The following is a 21,766-nucleotide window of genomic DNA, read 5'->3' as shown; positions in this document are numbered from 1 at the left end:
TCTCATTATATGAAGCAAACAGTATTTCATAATTTTCCATCATCTGCAGCTTCTTAAGAATGAAATAAGAAGATTGGAAAGAAATCAAGAGAGAGAAAAGTCTGTGGCTAACCTAGAATACTTGAAGAATGTTCTATTGCAGTTCATATTTCTAAAATCAGGAAGTGAGAAAGAAAGGCTGCTCCCAGTAATAGACACCATGTTGCAGCTCAGCCCTGAAGAGAAGGGGAAGCTGGTTGCAATTGCTCAAGGTAGGTGGTAGTCGAAACATTGTTGGTTAAAAAGGATAAGTGGAAGTACAGGCAACTGAAGTTCTGTTCCTTCTTGTTAGACCTTTGAGGAAAAACAAAGCTTAGCAGTGTAATGCCAGTGAGCTAGCAATAAAAACATTTGACTCTGTTGGGAAGTTACTATTCAGTTTTCAGAAACCAAAACAAATACCTAAACATATAAATAAAATTAAGGTAAAATATAATTTCTTCTGAAACTTAGATGTTTTAGGAAGAGGATAGTATGTTGCAAAAATGTAATGTGCCCACATTTTGAGTAGAATTAAAGATTTCTGTCAAAGTGACCTTAAAATAGAAGTTAAAATAAATTAATTACTTTTTTGGCAGGTGTTCTAAAGAAGTGGTCCTTTCCAGGCAGTACTGCAGATCTAATATTAGTTTCAATATATTAACTTCAAAAACCTCTTAAACAAAATATGCTTTTCATTTAATAAATAAAGGGACTAGGGAAGGAAAGAAAGAGTTACACCTTTGCAAGAAATTAACCCAAGAGCTGATAGTACAATAATGTTCTGGCTCCGCTTCAAATACCCTAAGCATTTGTCCCCTTAAAAACACTTTTTAAGGTATTGTTTGTCACTCCTCAATAACAACGTGTAGCTTTTGTACTTCATTAGCAACTGAACTATTCTTTATTTTAAGATTAATATAAAGAGTAAGTACCATGTGTATATATGAAGTACTTAAAACTTGTGAACAAAATCATGTGAATAAGGTGAGTGGCAAAGTACTACATTCCATGGTAGGGTTTGCATTCAGAAAGATGAGAAGTAAATTAAGTCCACAGTATTTCAATGTTCTTCTGACACTGTAATGAACGCTGACTGTTGGTTTGGTTTGGGTTTTTTTTCTGGAGAAAGGTGATGAATGGCTTTCTTAACACGTCCTTAAGTACCCAAAGTAAAGTAGACTTGGTGATAAAATCCATGAACACATCTATGCCAGACTGAGAGCAAGTATTGAATATTATCTTTTCAACAACTTTAATTTGAAAAAAGAATAGAAGCGGCAGCGGGGAGAAACAAGGTCATTTAACCAAATGATGCAATGTCTAATATAATGAAGTTAGTTTACAGTATGTCTTTCTTCCTCCTTCAGGTGAGGAAGAGAGTACCTCACGGCCCTCTGGGTGGGCTTCATACCTCCACAGCTGGTCAGGACTTCGATGAGACAGTGGAAACACCGAATCTTTAAACACATTCCACAGCTGCAAAGATAAATCTCAGTGTAGAAGAACAAGCTTTTGGTGTTGTGGCACTGACTACGCATTTTTATCCATGTGTTATTTTCAGCTTTTTAGATTCTTCTAAGATAGGTCTGAAAAATTGTCTGATATGATGCTGACAGCAGTGAACTATTCCTCTTGTAAATGAGAAAGCTGATAATCAGAAGTATAATGAGAAGTGACAAATTAATTGCAAATTGCTTGGAAACAGAATTTGACAAACCTGTGACAAATCTTTTGATATTGATTTAGAAACTTGGTCTAACATAATAACTGGAATAACTAGACTTAAGGCATTATGAAATGTTTACAGTTTCTTTCACATATTTTTGTCAGCTCACCAATATGGTTAGTGTTGTACTCTGCACACTGAAGAAATCAAAATTGAGTTATTTCCTCTCTGGTGATGCTTACAAAATGTAAGATCATTAAGAAACAGAAATGGCATTTTCTGCTTTGAATTGACTATAACTTTTGTCTTGGTTGTTTTGTTTTCTTCAAAAGCTGGATTGAAAATATGAAGGTAACGGTCCAAAAAAATGTAGAGGGTACCTAAAACTATATGAAATATAGTAAACATATCTGAAGCATGGTACTGTAGGAGAGATTAATGGCATCTATTGAAGTCTTGGTATAGTACTCCACGAATCAGAGGTTGTGAGCTGAAGACTGGAGAGAAAGGGCTTAAGCTGTGGTTTCTTAACCTGAGGTTGGAAGTTTGTGTTCAAGACCAGGAAGAAATATTTCATTACTGTAGTGATGCCTGTACGGAGGTGAAAAGACTACTTGTACTGATTTAGTCATATTGTAGACACTAAATCTGAGTCTGTAGGTCAGACTCCTAACAATAACTTGTGAGAAAAAGGGACAAAATTTTATCAGTAGATGCATCTTTTAAATGTTCTAGTGATTGAAGAAGCTATATACTTCTCTCGCTTCTGTGTTCCCATGTGTCATTTACACAAATGTTATGCACAGATGAGATAATCTCTGCTCCAGGTTATTCAACAGAATGCTTGGGGTTTTTTCGAGAAAAATACATCTCTGCCACAGAATTACTTTTTCTATTATCAACACACCTCTTTTAGCTTCAGTCTTCTTTTTCCTCATTCTAGTCCATGTTGTCTTTCACCATCTTAATTTATTTATAAGTTATTAAAATGCATATACATGTTTTCAAACCCTGCTTACCTTCCAAAGAGTCTTTCCATCTTTTACACTCATGTTTTCATGCTTTCTGTGTTGTTTCACACTGAATTGTTCCCTGGTATACATACCAATGTGAAATAGTATTTCCTATCTATCTTAGTTGAGGCCCTGAGGAAATTATGCTAATTTCTTTAATATTACCTTACTTAAGACTGAGATTAATCTGGACATAAGAACAGCAGAAAGGCAGCACAGATTGAAAATAAACTATTCGGTAACTGTGCTTTTGGTTTAAATTTTTGCTGCTTGTATATGTTTCAGTACACAATGAACAAAGTCAACATGCTTTATTTAGATATTTTAATTCCTTTCCATGGTCTTCAGCACCTATTTTTTTTTCCCCTCCAATATGTGTTCTAACTGGAATCTTTATGGTTTGTGCTACTAATGAAAACATTCTCTGTGGACTTTTAGATCACAGAACTGACAAATGGTAGCATGGGGATGAGTCTTTTAGGCATCTGTAGTTTGGAAATGTGGATAGCAAACATGGGGCTATGTTTAGGCATTCTAGCATTTGAGTTTGAAATTATTACCATATCTTCAACACTTATAATTTGCACCTGATCTCAGATGTTGAATTTTAACTCCTTATTCACAGCTGGATTTGGTTAATGTCACTCAAAAGAGCGCCAAAGCAGAACGATAGGAGAGATTTGAAATATGCATAAAAATAGTGCAAGTCATTCTCCTGCAGTTGTAACAATGGAAGCACATGAGTGGCAGGTTACGACTTTGTCTTCATTCAAACTCAGTTTGCAGCTGACCTGATTTAGTTTCTTCTGCACAATGTCTGCTCTGCTTTCACTAAAGAGCTGTTACAAGTTCCTTTTAAAATGCACATATTTCAGAACTATAGATGATTTAACATTGTAAACTGTGAATAAATGTATGCAAGTAACATGTATCACTGGCTGTATTAAATAACAGTTGCTTATTGACTTATTTCAAGTCTGAGTTGCGTGCTCACTGTAGTAAGACTCAAGCATTGTACTTATGAATGTAGTGGATACCTCTTGCATTACTCTACATATATTTTTTTTACAATGGAAGGTTAAGATCTTAATGTAAGGCTATTTTAATAACTGCTACTAAGCTGTATTCTGTTACTTAGATTGCCAGAAGTTACCTTTGTGGCAATAAACTGTATGTAAACAAATATATCAAAGTTTAATACGCACTTGCAGTAAATGTCTTAGAAGGATGTGGACTGGAAGAAGGATTATTTTGCGGAGAGAACTTTTTACATGTCATATATTTGCATTTGTAATGTACAGCATTGTAGCTGTGATTTGCTTTCAAAAAGCAATTTAAAACTGTAACTAGTACTGCTGCTTCTTTATATACTGTGGTACTCTTTTTGGAAGAGCACTGTTCTGACTTTGCTTTCTGGTTCATTCATTTGTTTTTTTTCTTTACAGTGCCATATTTTGTTAGGATGTTTCCCAGAAAATGTAACCCCAGCCCAGGGAGTTTATAAGCTTAGGCCCAAATTTTACTCTTTTATCAGCTTGCTGTCAGGGTAAGCCTAAGGAGGGCATAAAAAAAACCCCCAAACAACAGAGTATCTATTAATTAAAAAACAAACAAGGGAGTGGTTTGGGGTTCAAAGGCCTATGTGTGCACTGTAGCTGCGTTTTTAACTACCTGTGCTGGCTTAGAAATGGGTTATGTGCCATCCATCTGCCATTTACCCAGGAGACCCACCTGTGAAAGCAAAATGTGCTCCAGTTAAAAGATGGGAAGACCAGAGCTTGTCAGGTTGTAGTGCAGATGTGGCCAGTAGGATTCGCAGTTCAGGATGGCCAAAGGGAACCCATGGGAAGGTAGAGTTGCTTTTATCTTTTCATTTCCCCAAAGCATAATTGAGAGAATACATGCTTAAATTCTTTTCCAAATTTAAATCTTCCCTTGGCTATTGCCCTCCATCCTCTTGCTTTGATAAAAGCCAGTATATCCTGAAATTGTGGAGGAATGCTTAAAAACTCTCCTGAGTTTGTACTAAGTGGCTTTGAAGGCAGCTTACCCACCTAGGTTTCATTTGACTTATGCCTTGGCTTCACCCAGTGCACCAATACTTCCTCAGCTACCTGATAGTTCCATTGGTACTGTGAAAATATCTCCGTTAAATAGCAGTAACCACCCACAAGCTGAGAAACCAAATGTATGGAGAAGTAAAAGTATATTTGTTGTAGTAATTTCAGAATTGCTAGTCTGAATAGATAAGTGTTTTGGTTGGAAATATGTCTTTGGCCTTTTTGAATGGCCGTCACTTCAATAAAGGTCACCTTTACCCAATGGAGTGCCTTTCTTTTTCCCTGAATGCTTGTTCTTACCTGAGAAAATGCTACTCAGGTGCAAGATAAAAAACAAGGGGGTGTTTACTGTGGTACCGAAGAGAAGATTCTATGGATCTGGTATAGCAGCTGCAGTCTTTGCTTTGGAACGCAATAACAGTGGTGGATACTTCTGGATGAATGAAAGAGGAAAAGAAACTGGTTGCTTATGCTTGTTTGGGGGAAAAAAAATGAAGCTTTCAAAAAAAAGGCTAATTTAAGTTACTTCAAATGTGTTATTGGATTGTCACCAACAATCTGACAATATCTGACATGAAGGAGAGGAGGGATGCAGAAGGTATTAACATGCTGATTGCAAGGATTGCACTTGGTATTTTTAAGTACTAGCCACCTTATAAATCAGCACTCAGCTTTGAAGTGGATGTAACTACCTCTCCCCTAATTCCCTCTGATAATTTTTCTGTATCTACACAGTTGTAGTGCAAAAAATTAGATGTTCTGTGGATGAAGAGGGGGTTGATTGCTTTGTTTAAGTGAGAGCTTGGTGTGTTTCTCTTCTTGCCATCCATTTTTTGTTAGGCTATATGTATTATACAAATATGTGGTCAGAGGGGATGTCAAAATAGGTTGACATAAATGGATATAAAACAGTCAAAAAAGAAAGTCTGATATTTAAAGTCAATTTCTAACAGATGTATATATGCTTAGGGGAATAGTCTGGCTACTTGCAAACTGAATTTGATCTAAAATTTAGCATATAGTCCTGTAAGGATGAGAAGGTGCATCTTAGGTTCAAAGGCTTCCTTCCTGTCCTGTGTTCCTCAGGCTCATCCTGAGGATCAAGGCTGGACTGAATAATGAAGACCAAGAATATAGTAAAATGAAGTAGAAAAATGCACATCGGCTACTGCTCCAACAAGTAAATCCACTTCAGTATTAGCGAATCATTTATTCTCTTTGTGGTCAGTTGAATGCCTGCAGGCTTCTTAAGAATCCAAGGTAAAGGTAATTGGTGTAAAAAACAATGTGCTGTTTTGGGCATGGGCACAATCCCAGTTATCTTATAATGGCCTTTGAAAGTGTTTTAAATTGACAGGCATTGGATAGCAGCTGTATATAAGATTTAAGGTGTTGTTTGGTTTTTTTTTATTGTTCCGTCTGGATGTTTAATTGCTTGAAAAATTGAAGCTTGTTCCAAAAACACTCGGACCATTTCTGGAGTGGAAGTATATAGTGGTTCTTGGATCTCTTGCCCTTTGCAGCATGTCGAACTTCTCGGAAATAAAAACCATGGAAAACATTGCAGAACCCCAGAAAAATGTTTTTACCTAAATGCTGTTTTCCTGTCATTATTCCCCTTTGCAGAGTTAAGTTGCTGATGCTCAGCATTACTTTTGCCAAGGGAGAAGACCAATTGTATCATTTTGGCTTTTTAGCATCCAAATATTTATACAGACAAGTTAATGTTCCTCTCACAAGCAGTCGCACCATTTACTTTAAGCTGCAGTAATCTAGTTGCAGCTGCCACCCTTTGCAGGGGGATATGGTGGGTGGTCACAGTGCTCCACGGGCAGAGGGCCACAGCCTCTGGAAGACAGAGAAGCTGCTGGAAGCAATCAAAACTTAAACCAGCTCCTGTTGTTAGCATGGTGGCTCTCTGTCCCTGCTCCAACTGGCCTTTCTCTTGGAAACTGGTTAAACCAGTAGTTTGCAGAGTGGTGGGGGGTAGTGGATGGATGATGCTTTTATTGCAGGAGGAGGATTTTCAAAAAATGCAGAAAAGCTGCCCATAAGTTTTGCAACATTCTGTGGAGGGTGGAAGTTGCAGTGACAAAAAGCTTAAAACAGAAAAATGACAGACTTGAATTACTTCCAGTTGGAACTTGTCTGTCTGCACTCTGATCTCTCTGGTGATCAATGACAAGACCAGAGGGAATGTCAGGAAGATGTGTCAGGGGAGGTTTAGGTTGGACATTAGGAAAAGGTTCTTCCCCCAGAGGGTGGTGGAGCACTGGAACAGGCTCCCCAGGGAGGTGTCACGACCCCAAGCCTGACAGTGTTCAAGAAGAGACTGGACAACACCCTCAGACACATGGTGTGAACTGTGGGGTTGTCCTGTGCAGGGACAGGAGTTGGACTCGATGATCCTTGTGGGTCCCTTCCAGGTCAGGACATTCTATGATTCTAGTTATCCCCAGGTACTTGACTGACTTTGTTGCTGTCTGATTCCTGAGCTACGTTTCCTCTCCTCAGAGGACCTCTGATTACTGGCATTAGCAAAAACATCCAAATAACCACACAAAATAAACAGGTAATTCTAACAGGTTGTATGAAGTTGTTGTCATCGCACAATGACTTTTTTTTTTTTTTTAATAAGCAATAGTGACACCGCTGATCTTTCAATAGCTAGAGGTGCTCGTGCTAAAATACGGTCCACATGTGGTAGAGAAGGATGGGTTTGTCAGCAGGATTTGCCATCAGATTTGTTCCCTACATTCTGCAGTTGAACAGTAATCACTTTGAAAAAATATTTCTGATGGGTGGGTTAGGAATTTGGGGTGGCTCAGGGAGTGGTTTATTTTTTATGATACGTGGAGCATAATGAGAATAGTCTGTTAAACAGAAAGGATGACTGTGTATTAAATTAACCCTTTTATAGCTTTATCTAGTTACCCAGACTAAGCTTTTAGTTTTGAACTTCTTTTAAAGCACCACAACAATTAACATTGTGGTGGACAAATTTCCCTATTCTGTTAAATGCAAGTGGCGTACAATCTTAAATAAAAATGTGAGAATAATACCATGATTGCCAATAGTCATTAAGTTACTTTCTTAAGTACCTGTTTTGTGGTGCTGCCATAAGCTTTTTCTTTAGCTGTTACTGCATTCATCCAATTACTGACCTTATCATGAAGCAGAAATTTATGCTGCTAAATATGGGATTTTAATGATCAGTTTTGCAGGGTTTTGACATCAGTCTATAAAAGTGATACTCGTTCTCACGTAATCTTCTTCCATCTTCCAAGAAAAGGTGAAGCCAAATTACTCGGTATGTCTACAATGCACGAAGCAGAAATTTAATTTTGCCTTTATAAGGATTTCAGAATGATCACTAAAATAAGCCTATTAGTATTCTGAGTAAAATATATACTGTTTTTAAAAATAGCAAAGTTTTTAATGAAGATAAAATAGTGGTTAAAACTTATTTCTACAACTAAGTTGTGAAGTTATTAATGCTGAACAAGAATATGAAACCTAAATAATTCCTTATTTGTGGATCCATTAACAGCTTTGCTAGGAATATTTAGCTGGACACCATGTGTTCAAAAATTATTCGTACTTCAATGGCCAAAGTTTGCTGTTGCTTTAACTTCATATCTTTCAAGGTATGACATGAAGAACACTGACACAATTTACAGTTGAAATCCATTGGTTATATTGAGGTAAACAACCACAGGGCTGCTACGTTACCAGGCACTTGGAGTCAATAACAACATGAGGAAGAACGCAGCGTCTGCAGTTGCACAAAGTTCTGAGAGAATGCAAAAGCTAGAACAAATACTACTGGTGAAAATTACATATTCAAGTCTCTTCACATCACTGTGGCAAAATTGTAACACACTTTGTGGCAAAGAAAGAAGAACTTGTTGTGAAGATGCTGACATTTGTGATCACAGAGAGACACAGTCAAACTCTTTCACCAATCAGCCTTTTTCTTGTCCGTCCCCCCAATAACCATTCCTTCCTCTCTTCTTCCACAGGCCTATAACCATGGTCTTTTTTTGTGTCAGCAAAGCTGATAATGTGTGTGGCTCTGAGTAGGTAAAGGTTCTTTGCTGTCACATCTGCCACTGCCAGCTGCAGTCCTATATGTTGGCATTTCAGTAGTTTCGAAAGACTGCAGATGCTCTGGAAACAGAACATAAGAAACGTATGTCTACTTAAAACTGCTTTTTATTCTAGTCTAGCACAGAGAGATAGGATGAGGGAAAAAAAATACATTAATTTTGTGATTAATATGCTGGTCTGGAGACACCGAGTCCAAAGTCCTTGCTTTGCCACAAGCTTCCTTTGTGAATTTAATTTCCATTTCTCTGTCTCTGTTTCCTCACTCGTCTGCTGGGGATAATGGCACTTCTCCTCCTGATGCCAAGTACATTAGCAGCAGAATGTTTAACTCCGCGATGGGTTTGTAAACAGAAATAAGTAGGCAGATTACCACATCTTTTAAAAACTGCATAGGAAGAAAATGCTCATAGGCTTTCATTTTACTGGACTGGAAGGAAAGACCTTTATTTTCTTTGGAGTTTGCAGTGTGTGTTTGTGAATCCTATTAAATTATTTGCTTAAGTGTTCTGGACTGAATTTTACAAGTTAATTAGAATGCCAGCACGCTCAAATACTATGTAATGGAGAATTAATGACAATCAAGAATTGTTATTTCTGTTGTACGGCAAGACACAACAAAAATTTAAATCAGACTCCAATGCCAAGGCACAAACTTGCTGCAAAGCGCACAGAGCCTGGGGAGGTACTCCGAGAAACTGGATTCCTGGCTTTTCTTGGTACGGCGTTTCCGAAAGCTGCTCGTACTTAACGTTTGGCAGGCGTACGTGTTTGGTGGAGGCTCTCCCACTCTCTGTGAATGCCTTTGCTACTTGGAGATTATATTGCTAGTGGATGAGGCTCTAGGGATGTCATCTTTAAAAGCATTGGAAAACTGCGTGTGGTGCAATTCACTTGCCATTAAATCTATTAATGTGCTCTGTAAGGGAAGGACCGTAACGGCTGCGCTCGTTGGCAGGCCCTGATGGTTAATTATTTCCAGAGTTTACTGTCTCGGAGTTTGCTGCCCTGGCAGTCACACGTCTGCCCAGCCACCTCCTCCCATTCCAGGCAGTGCTGGTCAGAGGTGCTGCTCTTTGGCCGGGCTCAGCAGGCAGGGGCAGCTGCCTCGTACAGCTCCCCAGGAGGATGGGCAATGGGAGACACCTCAAAAATCCTTGCAGACAAACTGAAGTAATTAAAGACATTCATGAAGCTGCCCCCAAGTAATCGCAGACCGCCCAAAGTTGGTTAGAAAGAAACCCAAAAGGGTACCATGACCTTCAACTGGCACAGAATGAGTACTTACTCAGATGAAGTAAGGAAGCTCTGCTGACAGACTCATTAAATTTTTTTTTTTTGGGGGGGGGGTGTCAGTGTGTCTGTTTCCTCTTTTAACAGACACACAGACTGTTTGATGTTGTCATGTACCTCTGGAGGTCATCTTGTCCAGCCTCTCTGCTCAAGTAGGGCCACCTTCAGCCAGTTGTCCAGGACTATGTCCAGGCAGCTTTTGAATATCTCCAAGGATGGAGTCTCCACAACCTCCCTGGGGAACCTGTTCCAGTGCTTGGTCTCCCCCACAGTGAAAAAGTGTTTCCTAATGTTCGGAGGGAACCTCCTGTGTTTCAATTTGTGCCCTTTGCCTCTGGTCCTGTAACTAGAGAATGCTGAGAAGAGCCTGGCTTCCTCCTCCTTGCACCCTCCCTTTTCAGATATTTAGATCCCCCTGAGCCTTTTCTTCTCCAGGCTGAGCAGTCCCAGCTCTCTCAGCCTGTCCTCATAGCAGAGATGCTCCAGTCCCTTAGTCCTCTTAGTGGCCACTCATTGGACTCTTTCCAGTTTGGCCACGGGCCCTGTACTGGGGACCCCAGAACTGGACTCAGCCCTTCAGGTGTGACCTCACCAGTGCTGAGTAGAGGGGAAGGATTATCTGCCCCTCTTCTGGCATATCATCCTTTCCCTTTTCCAGCCATATATTTTATTTCCCTTTTTGTACAGAAATGTATTCCCTGTGACATTTTGCTATGTTTGGATTCCTTAACTTGGCAAGCAAAACCAAACTGTGACAAGGAGCAAACAAACGAACCAAAAGCCAATGGTCTGATGTCTGTGTTTTTACAGTCGTAGTTCTGTCCAGAACCATACTTGCGGCATATCTGTCAAATGCGTTTTGTGAATTATATTCCTGAGAGTTTACATTTTTTCCTAGCCCTGACGCATACTGGAGTAGATGTACTCCATGACCATGTAGTTTGAACTGCTCTCTGATGTGTACTCACTTGTACCTGCCTACACTGGTTTTCCCTGTCTTAATGTATTCCCTGAATGTATTGTCTTCTTGGAGCCATGCAGAGATCTCCTTAATCCCGAAAGTCAAATATTTGCGTTTTTCATTTCACCACCGCACTTCCTTCTTCTGATATTAAGAATGGCCATCGGTGGTGATACAGATTTCTTAATAATCCTGCGCTCTTTGTAATGCTCCTTCCATTCATTCATAAGTCTCTAAAACTTGTGTGGTTTGGACTGAGATTGCTTCTCTCCAAGTAAGGCAGGGCCTCTGCCTTCAGGTTTGGCAGCTGTGGTGCTGAAAGTTACTTTTTGGTATTTACTTTCTGAAAAAGGTTGCTGAACCTGAGTGAGGTGCCGGCCTTTTCCCCCGCAATTCTTTATTAATACCGTTACATTTCTAAATACGTTGATTAAAATTGGAATCCTACTCCAGCAAATACTCACCTGGACATGTTTGGCACCTCAGGGTGAGGCGATGGCTCTCTTGCTAGAAACAATACCATATTACGCAACCACATGTGAGGAATAGTAAAAATGCTTTGCTTGCAATTGTTTTGACAGCAATTTTCTGTTCTGGAAAGACAAAAAAAAAAGAAAAAAGAAAAAGGAAAAAAAAAAAAACCAACAACAAAAAAAGAAAACCCAGCAAGAGACGCCTCCCGAATCTATTTGTGACTCTGCAGGGCTCGCTGACCGCCACCGCTCCCCCAGCCAGGTGCGTTTCCTGACAAACGGTGCAAATACCCTGATTCCGTGGACTTGGCGCTGGTTTAACATCCCCCGGCCCGTTGCGGGGTCACCGGGGCGGGCGGTGGGGCCCGGCCCTCCAACACCTGCCGGGCACTTTTCTTCCTTAACGGGGCGCGGGTGATGATGAGGAGGGGCCGAGCGGCGCCCTACACAGCCGGGACAGCCGGCCGAGCGCTGCCGGCGGGCCGGGGGTGGTGCTGCCCGGGGCGGGGCCTGCGGCGGGCGGTGGCGCGGGCGGAGCGCGCCCCCTGGCGGCGGCGGCGGGCAGGTGCGGCCGCCCCAGCGCCATTACCGCCGCCCGGCGTGGCTCCTCCCGGCGGCGGGACCGGCGGGCGCTCGGCGGGAGCGGCGCGGCGGAGCAGCGCGGCCGCCGGCGGGATGCTGGGGGTGGCGGGGATGACCTGCAACAGGTAGGAAGAAGCGCGGGGGCCGCCCGCCCCGTCCCGCCTCCCGCGGCGGGCGGCTGCTGAGGGCGGCGCTTTCTCTCGGCGCGGCCGGGTCGCTGTCACCGGTTGCTTCCCGTTTGCTTGAACCCCCCCCCTCCCGGTGCCACGGGAAAGGCGCTTCCCCCTGCTCCGCCCGACGCCGGTTGGGAGGCGGGCGGGCGGGCGGCGACGGGACCGCGCCGTGCGGGGCGGAGGGCGGCGAGAGCGGCGTTCCCGAGCTCCGGCGGGGGCGAGAGGGTCTGAGTTGGTCTCTCGGGTGGGTACTGGCATAGGGGACGGGGTCCCGCCAAAGGGCTGGGGGTTGCAGCCGTGCAGGTGTGCCGCCTTCTCGCCCCGTGAAGTTTCCGCGTTACGGGGGAACTTTCACCGTCCCTCCGGCAGCACCGGGCACGGGCGTGATCCCTTCTCCCTTTGTGCCCTCACTTAGTGGTCTGTGCGTCCTGGCTGCAGCAAACTAGAAATAATACACAAAACTCAAGTAAAACACATGTTGAATGGAGCGTGTGCACGGTTTAGTGCTCTGTGCATTGGAACACATCCTTTCCTGAGGGGGGTTATTGTTGTAAAAGTGTGGCGCTAAATAACCTCGGGTCTTTAAGTGGTGAGGTTTGTGTAGTTTTATGCATATCCCACAATTACTGAGTAGTTGTATGCCAGGGAGAGGTTAATGGGGATGGGTTACAGAAAGCACAGGCTGTTCTACTTATGGCCTGGTGTTTCAAAGCCTCATCCATTGTAGCTGTTTCTCAGGAAGAAACATCCCAAATTAAAACACTTGGCAAGTGTTGCTCTAATGCGTTGAAACCTGGGGTTCAGGGAAGGGGAAAGAGTGATTTTGTAGCTGCAGGTTCAGGATTGCTGCTGGCACACAGACTTTAGCCTGGCTAAAGACCGCCTTATCTTTCCCTGCCCGATTTCTACCGTGAATTCCTCCAGCTCTGCACCACACCTTTGGAGAAAAGCTGTGGCAGCAGCAAAGTCAAGCTCGGTTGGAGCTACCGGTGGCACCCTGTGCTGGCGTGCAGCAAGGTGGGCTGCTGGGCCAGCTCCGCTCCTGGGGTCAATGCCCACGGACAAGGGAGGGGACGCGGCAGGATCTCGCCAGCTTTGACCAGCTTTAGCTCTAGCTGCTGAGAAAAAGAAAGGTAACATGATTCAGATGTACATGTGTATTAAAGTAACTGTTTTATTTTAGTTGTCTCAAAAGCCACTTGCTTTCTTGGTGGGTGATGGGTGCTTCCAGGCCAGGCTCCCTTCCTGCATTCCCTAAAGTGGCTGAGTTCTCAGTATTTGTGCTGTGAGCGTCAGTCTCTTGTGACTGCGAGGATCTGCGCGTTGTTCAGCCCTGCACAGGTGCTTCAGCTCCAGTGTGGAGTCTGCCTCTCCGGGTAAATAGAGCAATTGCATATTTGGCATCTGTTCTGCTGAAGTCGTCAGGGAGCGGGCCAGCTGCCCTGCTGGTACACGCTTCCCAGGATATGAACCAGGCTACACCCCTGGCAGGGTGAGAAATTTTGGGACAAAGTCAGGCTAGAGCTGACGCTTGCACAAACTTGCTGAGACGAAGTAGCAGAGCACTCTGGTGGGAGCCCACCTCTCTCAAAGCTGTCTGGGGGGAGCTTCTTCAGTGCAAAACGCAGGCGGTGCGTCCCACAGCAGGCAAGGGGGTGGCCGGCATCCAGGGAAGCGGCAGCGGCGGAGCACCCATCCCCGGGTACGGGCAGCAGCTCCAGCATCCTCCCCAGGCAGCGGGGACAAGCCGGGCCGCCTCCTGGCCAAGCAAATCCTCCCACAGCTGAGAGAGTCGACGTGGCCTCCCGTCACTGCTGACAGGCTTTGAATATGAAATGCTCACCCACCAAGGGCTGGACGTGGGACCCCTTGCCTAAACTGGCTGGTCCCCCCTGTAGCTCTCCTCTCCCTGTTCTTTGGGTGAATTGGCATATCGAGGACCAGGCGCCGCAGTTAAGGAGGTGAAGGTGAGGTGCTGATTCTTGCACAAGTGTGGCTGTGGGGAGCAGAGGGAGCTGCCGGCCGGTGCAGGGAGCGGAGCACTGGTCGCCTGGCAGGGCAGCACGATGGGGAGAGGCTGTGGGGTCAGTGCCTTTGGGGTAGCTGGTGGCAGGACTTCCAGGCAAAGGAGTTTTCTTTAGATGATTCCAGCCATTAAGGACAAAATAAAACAAAGGGGCAAGGTTTGTGTAAGATACATTTCCATTTGGTAAAACACAAGGGTAGGAGATTTAAAAAGTGGTGCATTTTTTCTTGTTTTGATTCTTCAGAGAAAAGAATACTAAAAATGAAAATGTTTAATTCAAAACCACTTTTCAACAAAAATAAGGTCATCTCAAAAGCTTTCCCAGGCTGAAACTCCTAAGGGATTTTGGATCTTGAGTTTTTGCTGTAATTTAGAGAGTTAAAGTAATCTGAGTTTGGGAGAAGAAAACAGGAAAATGAAAGAATGACTTGAGGTCTCTCTCCAGATTTAGTACATGAAAGAGGAGCAGACATCTGGTCAGCAGGTACGCACAAAGGGCTCGTTATTGTCCTTTGAAAAACTCTTCTTTTCAACTTTTTTTTTTACCTCTTCACTTTATGGAGTCTTTTTGAACTCCACTTGCTGCCACAGCTTTTGTCTTGCAATGAAAGGAACCTGCAGGCTGGCACAGTAACCTGAACGCCTGTTAGCTGGGGCATGGCCATCGCACTTGGCATCGGGCTGGGAAATCAGGTTCTGTCCCGGAGAAGAAGGTTTTGGGCAGGGAGAGTTGTGTGGTTCTCCCTGTAGCTGCGGTGATGCTGGGTAGCAGTTTGGGTTTCAACATTTAAGAGCTAGGTTTTTTTTAGGGGGTGCAGAGGGGATTGCAGGCTGGGTTTTGTGGGTGGCTTTTTCAGCTGCTTGTCCTGAGCTCATACTGATGTATTATAGTTCGAATAACTATTTTTATGCAGTTCAGAGAAAAACATGAGCTTGCCGTTCAGAACCTGTATTATCTTGAGCTTTTGTAGTTTCCTAGCTCAAACTAAGTTTTTCTTTGTAGCAATAAATACAGGCCAGCATGCAGTAAAATACCAAACAAAGCAAGCTGTTCTTTATTCAGAGCATAACTACATTTGAAAAACTAGCATAAACTCACAGTATTTACAACTCTTGGTCTCCTGTAGACCGTGAAGCTCAAAACTGGGCACTTGGTGTTACTGGCTTTGATAGGGAGCTCCATAAATAAGAAGGTAAACGTGATGCTACAGTTAAATCTCAGTTGTAACTCACAGGTCTTTTTCTTAGAACTGGCTCCATGCAATTACTGCAGGGGAACCATCAATAGCCTGAAATATACAGAGGATGTTTTGCATAGTTAACAAATTCTTTTTCAAGTTGCAATAAAATATTTATTATTGAAGCACTTAAGGCAGGCTTTTCAGCTTCTGCAATTGTGGCTTTGTACTAAGTGTGTTAGGTAAGACATCCTGATTCATCTGTGTTTTGTTCTCCTCCAAAGTCTGACGTAAAGGTTTTTCACACCGTAGCATAATGCAATCTCTTATTACTTTTCAATACAGGGAGGCTTTAACTCTTAGCTGTGCTAAAAGCAGCTTGATAGTTGGCAGGGAAATTACTTGCATCAGGTCTTTCCATGATGGCAGGTGAAAAATCAAATCGACGGTCAAATTCTGATGGCTAAAGCCTTCCCCTTGTATGAGCTACCCATAGCATGAATTGAGCAGCCGTGTACGTGGTCTCCTGTCCTTGTCGTTTTAGGGATGTGTTACAGTGCACGTCACCCTGGCAGCTTGTGCAGGAATGCTGGTGTTGAGACAGAAAGGGCAAAGGGATGGGGGAAGGTCCTGATTCAATCTGACAATTAGAGAAAACACAGCAGAGGACTGTGCCCTGGGGTTAATACTTTTCTTCAAATTAGGACACTCCTTTGCAATTACTTCGGTATTTCCCTTCCTGCAGTGTCGAAGTCTTTATGAAAGTGCTTACTTGTGTTTTTCAAGCAGATAGAAGGGGAAAAAAAGTGCTCAAGATACTGTAATTTCCTTGGCTGGATTTGCGTACCCTAACAACCCTTTATGCAAAACAGTTTGAATTTATCTCGGTGCCTGGAGATGGTCAGTGAGGTCCAAGAGGCAGAAGCTGATGGTGAGCCCAGTGACAAACTATTCATAGGCCAAGTGGACCTCTTGTCTGCAGTCTGAAACCACATTCCTGTGCAAAAATGACATAGTTTGGAGTATCCTTGGATGCATGAAAAATAGCGTAACAAGAAGGCCAGCACCCAGGATGAGGTTTTATGCTCTGTATTTTTCATACTAATTGCTTTTCCTTATATTTTAAATAAGAAGTCCTTGAATTCCAGCTCTGATCATGCTCTTTTTCCCATAACTTTTTAACTAATTAAAAAAAAACCACCAGCGACTTCTACAGAATTTGATAAGAAGGTGAGTCCTAAGTCAAGGTATTTAGGGTTATTTCATTCACTGCTTGCATTAAATAGTTTGAAGAACTGGGAACACACTAGTGGATGGGCTTTTAATTGAGTAAAACCTAAATTGGTGGGAACAGTAGAGTTAAAACCATGGGATTTTTTGCTTACATCTGATGAGGAGTTGGTGTGGATAATCTGGGAAACTAAGACAATGTATTGATTTTATGTATGTTTCCTGAGTGGCCTGAGCAGCCTGGGGAAGCTGCTGTGCTCAGAATTATAAGGGTTTTCTGTATTAATATATTGTTTTAGTGTAGTTGGGGGCACTGGGAAAGACCACAGCAAAGCATTGCAGTAACGCCAGCAAATATTTGGGAGGCAGCAACATGGCAGGGTGGCTCCCGTCCAGACCCCACGCTGACGTGCAACAGCTGTGGGATTGATGTGGGGAGAGGAAAGCAACGCAAAGGAATAGTTTCAAATCTGCCCTGGGAGGGGGAAAGGAGCCCTTGATGCTTTGCAAGGACTCTCGGGGGGGGCTTGGCCATCCCTGCTGAGTCTGGTTGCTGCCTGAGAGGGGCAAGGGACCGGCTGTCAGCCCTTCGCCTTCTGGAGCCGCAGCATCTCCACCTCCGATTTGGGAATGAAAAATACAGCTTGGCAGGCAGGACGGCACAGGCTGCCAGCCGGTGCTGCCGGGGAAGGCAGCGCCTGTGGATTCAGGGCTGAATCAGCACAGCAGCCTCTGCTCGCAAAACCCTTTGATTTTGGTGAATTCTCTGTCGTGAGGAAGCGTTTATAAGTAGGCGCATATTTTGGTCTGTAGCTTTGCAGATAAACACCGTGCGCTTCTGAACTGCACTGGTAGCAGGCCAGACTTGCGTTTTGTGGCAGAAAGGCCAACATTTGTTTTGGATTAAGTCATTTATTTTTTGCCAGGGTCTGCTGGTCAGTGGACCGAGATTCACTTGGCAGTGATCATCTCCCAGATCCAGCTCTGGCCAGTGTCATGAAGTGGGGCAGACCATTCCTGAGCCATGCCAGGGCAGCTGCTCTTCCCCTAGGCGGTGATTACAGAGACATTTTAATTAAGCATGCAGTTGTGCTGCAGCTGACTATGGTGACTTGCAAGCTCCTGTCCCCCAGCATCTATTGTGCTGGCACCAGGGAACTGACCCAGCTGAAAACCCATGGCGAAAGATATTGGTAGATATATAGATTTAAAGCCGAGTTAGTCTCAATCTGGATCGATTCCTTGATCTTGTGAGTGGTGGTGATGTTGGGGAAGGGGAAGTGACATGGGAAAGTTGGAAATACCCATTTCAGCAGAAGCATGGAGTTGTGCCTGCGTTCTTAGCTGTGGCCTCAGAGAACAGTGTTAAAGGTGGGGTCCCATGAGGAGGTGCTGGAGATCTAAAGGAGTGAGCAGTGTTTGATGGTCTGGATTGGGGCTGGCGCTTGCTGTGGTGTCAGGAAGGGGCACGTCTGTGCTGCGTTGCACCAAAAGAGGCATCGCCTGTCTGCAGGTTGTGCGTGGAAGATGGATTTCAAAGCACACTTGCGTGCGTTCTTTATGCAGCTTGTCATCTGCTCCTGCAGCCTTGCCTGGATGGAAAGCTCCCCGGCAGTGGTTTTTTCATGGCTGTCACAGAAGCAGTTTGCAGAAATTCACCTCAGAGCATTTGGAGGAAGGAGACCCCGTGTCCCATCCCTGTGACACATAGGTTAGTTAGAAAGGGCATGTAGAGCAGCAACACATCGATGCTTGTTTAAATCTATCTAACATTCATTGGCACGACAGGACTCCATGATCTGAAGGCGCCCAGGGGCTTTCTTCACCCACTGCTTTCAGGTCCCAGAGGAATTGGATGCTGTCTATACCCACTTGTACTGTTGAGGGGAAAAAAATGGAGCGAGAGTTGTGCCTGTGAGGTCTCGCAAGCTGAATCCCACCATATAGAGACACAGCTGTGTGACACCCGTGGCACAGGTGCCTGCTGGCGTGTTTTTCTCAAGTGCTGTGCTGGGGGATGAGGTTCCCTTGTTTTGTACTGGAGAACAAGGTTTCCCTCCAGCTGCTGTGGGAAAAGGGGCTTTGATGGGAGCTGTCAGTGAGCTTCACCGGGACTCAAAGAAGGGCAGGAACATCTCAAGTGCAACATTGTGGTAGTGCTTTTAAATATCCCAGAAAACAAAAGGTTTTTTTTCCTCTCATAAATATATGAAGTTGTAAGAGAGAGGTAATATTCTGATAATATGAGAAAGGAATGGAAGTGGATCATTTTAAAGCTGCTGAGAAAAAGCTGACTTCAGAAACCTTTGTTCCTTCATTCACATTTTTTTTCTTTTTGTTAGCCAGCCTCAGGAAATGAGAACATTCTTTTGGCTTTCTGTGCCTGAGTCACATCTTTTATATATATCTCTGTCTATATATAAAAATATGTTAAAACATCTGGAGATGTTTGTTTCAGAGAGGTACTTGTTTTGTATTAGGGTTTCTGAGCTTTAAGTGTTTGTACACAGTTGGATGTTTCCAGAGTTTCCCATACTTCTCCAGTTACAAGGATATGTGTATTGCTGACAGAAAGGCCTAGGGAAATATGCTGATAACCTAAAGAATATATAAACAAGTAAAAGTAAAACCTTTAAAGAAAGTAAGAATTTGCTTTTTCTTTCAAAAATTAAACTATCAAAGCGGTTGTTTAATGTGAGTTGCATCCAAATATGTAACTGTTTAATGTTTGACAAGTATATATTAAACAAAAAAAAAAGTGTGAGGAGGAAAATCAGAAAATCCCAGTAGATCTTTTCTTGTTCTTTAAAAAAAAAAAAAAAAAAAAAAAAGGAAAAGGAAGTAATTAAAAGCTCGTTACACCCATTTCAGGCAGCTGACACTCTCTGGGCTCTGGCAGTGCTCGGAGTGCACATTGGGGTCTCGTTGCCTCCCTCTGTCCTCCCACCGGGGTCACACGGGGATCGTGAGACTTCATTTTAAAAGGGGAAAAAAACCCCCTCTATTTAGTTTAACCGAAGGCCAAATGTTTAACTTTGGTGGGGGAGGTGGTCGGGTTTAGGAGAACAAATTGAATTTCTACTCTTGGTTGTTTAATGTAGCTACACCAAAAATAATGGGAGACTGGGGACGGCGAGTGCTGGCGGTGTCCCGCTGGGACGTGAGGGGAATGTCCCCCCAAGGGGATCCATCTGCTGTGGCCATGCAGCCTCCAGGTGTTCGTGGCAGCTTCTCCTGCAGCTCCCACTGAAATGCCCTGGAGTCTATGGCTCGGATAAGAAACCTCTCACTGATCAAATATTTTGATTGTACCCTGGCCTTCCTGTTAGTTTCTTTGATCTCTCTCATCAGTGGATTACAGTGGACTTGAAAAAGTCGAGCTTGTTGAAATAGTTGTATAAATATGATCCTCGGGGTAGGTGTTGTTTAGAAAGGTACTTATCTCCCGGAAAAAAAATCTAACTCTTTTTGGCCCTTCAACATGCTCATTTGCCATTGTGCGTCAAAGAAGTGTGACTTCTATAATTACATCAAAGAATAGCAGCTTATTGTTAATTGTTTGAAATAATCTAAAGACCGTTGGGCTTATTCTTTTGGCTGATTTCTTGCTCATTCAAACACTGAAGAATGTTTCAGGTTCACCTTTTAAAAAGTGTATAAAAGAAACCCATACAGCCAAGAGAGTCTCTCGGGGAAACGGATGGGCTCGTAGCCCTGGGACAAATCCCACTCTGTTGAAATCTCCAGCAGTTACAATTTCTCTCTTTTTTTTCAAAGAGAAAAGGCTCTCCTTTTCCGCATGTCCCCTGTGAAATGGCATCGCTCAGCCCCGCTGGATGCCACGCTGGGTTCTGGGTGTCTTCAAGTGGTGGCACAAAGCTGCTGGTTACCAGGCTGGGTTTAGCTTTGGAGCATGGCCGGGGTGGCAGGGAATGAGTTGAACCACAGCTTTGCACTCGAAGCAAGGGAGGAGGGATAAAACATTGCTGGTGCCTATGTACAAGTGTAAGCCCAGAGGTCAGAGTATCCAATCTTTGTTGCAGACTTGAAGCTGCATTTTCTTTTTCACAGAATCACAGAATGGTTGGGGTTGGAAGTGACCTCTGGAGATCATCTAGCCCAAACCACCTGCTGAAGCAGGTTCACCTAGAGCAGGTTGCCCAGGAATGTGTCCAGGCAGGTTTTGAATGTCTCCAGAGAAGGAGACTCCACAACCTCTCTGGGCAGCCTGTCCCAGTGCTCTGGCACCCTCCGAGTATAAAAGTTTCTCCTCATATTCAGATGGAACATGTCTGTGCCCATTGCTCCTCTTCCTATCGTTGCCACCACTGAAAAGAGTCTGGTCCCATCCTCTTGGCACCCACCCTTGAGATATTTATAAGCATCGACAAGGTCCTCTCTCAGCCTTCTCTTCTCCAGGCTGAACAGACCCAGCTCTCTCAACCTTTCCTCATAAGAAAGATGCTCTAGGCCCCTAATCATCTTTGTAGCTCTCTGCTGGAATACATTTCATTGCATGCAGAATGGGAACAGTGGCTCTGGCCTCTCCAGGACCCTGTGGAGAGGATCTGAGGGTTTTCAGTGGTGGGGGGTGTTTGAAGTGCCCAGGCCAGTTCAGATCCCAGCACTGTTCTCAAGGATGCTCCTTGGTGTAGGCTCACATCTGAGGTAAACCCCACCCAGCAGACGCTGCTCTTTGGACCCTTCCATTCCCCAGTGTGCATTACATCTCCTGCTGGTCCAGGGCTTCATTTTGAAAATTACAGAGAAAATTAAGTGCTATTTTAAGTGTCATGTATTAGAGATACTGCTTAATTTTGACGCAAGTGAAGCTCTTTGTGCTTGTTATTGCTTAGCGAGAAATAATTTGGATTTCATGTGTCGAATTCCATCTGAGTCACAAAAGTGAAAATCAATATTTTTATTATTAGCATGCAGAGATGGGCAAACAGTATGGTTAAGAGGATCATTGACATCAATCTT

At 43.7% G+C, this 21,766-nt stretch overlaps 2 protein-coding genes across 7 annotated transcripts in view; both read left to right on the top strand.

Annotated features, from left to right (window-relative positions):
- GCC2 (GRIP and coiled-coil domain containing 2) overlaps positions 1-5,022 on the top strand; it is a 30,028-nt gene extending 25,006 nt beyond the window's left edge. The window contains exons 22-23 of the mRNA XM_065060022.1: positions 50-251; positions 1,389-5,022. Coding sequence (XP_064916094.1) covers positions 50-251; positions 1,389-1,459 — 273 coding nt within the window. The 3' untranslated portion in view covers positions 1,460-5,022. The remainder of the gene's footprint in view (positions 1-49; positions 252-1,388) is intronic.
- A 7,123-nt stretch (positions 5,023-12,145) lies between these two features.
- The window catches only part of LIMS1 (LIM zinc finger domain containing 1), a 79,555-nt gene continuing 69,934 nt past the window's right edge, over positions 12,146-21,766 (top strand). For 2 of the 6 annotated variants that reach the window (XM_065059952.1, XM_065059940.1), the window contains exon 1: positions 12,146-12,301. In XM_065059952.1, the coding sequence (XP_064916024.1) occupies positions 12,270-12,301 (32 nt within the window). In that variant the 5' untranslated portion in view covers positions 12,146-12,269. Of the gene's footprint in view, positions 12,302-12,507; positions 12,594-13,273; positions 13,483-13,876; positions 14,317-21,766 lie in introns of those variants that run through there. The other 4 variants (XM_065060020.1, XM_065060021.1, XM_065060012.1 and 1 more) reach the window with 4 other exon arrangements.

This window comes from Columba livia, chromosome 1, assembly GCF_036013475.1.
Source record: "Columba livia isolate bColLiv1 breed racing homer chromosome 1, bColLiv1.pat.W.v2, whole genome shotgun sequence".
NCBI lineage: Eukaryota > Metazoa > Chordata > Aves > Columbiformes > Columbidae > Columba > Columba livia.
This window is presented reverse-complemented; position numbering and strand designations above follow the sequence as displayed.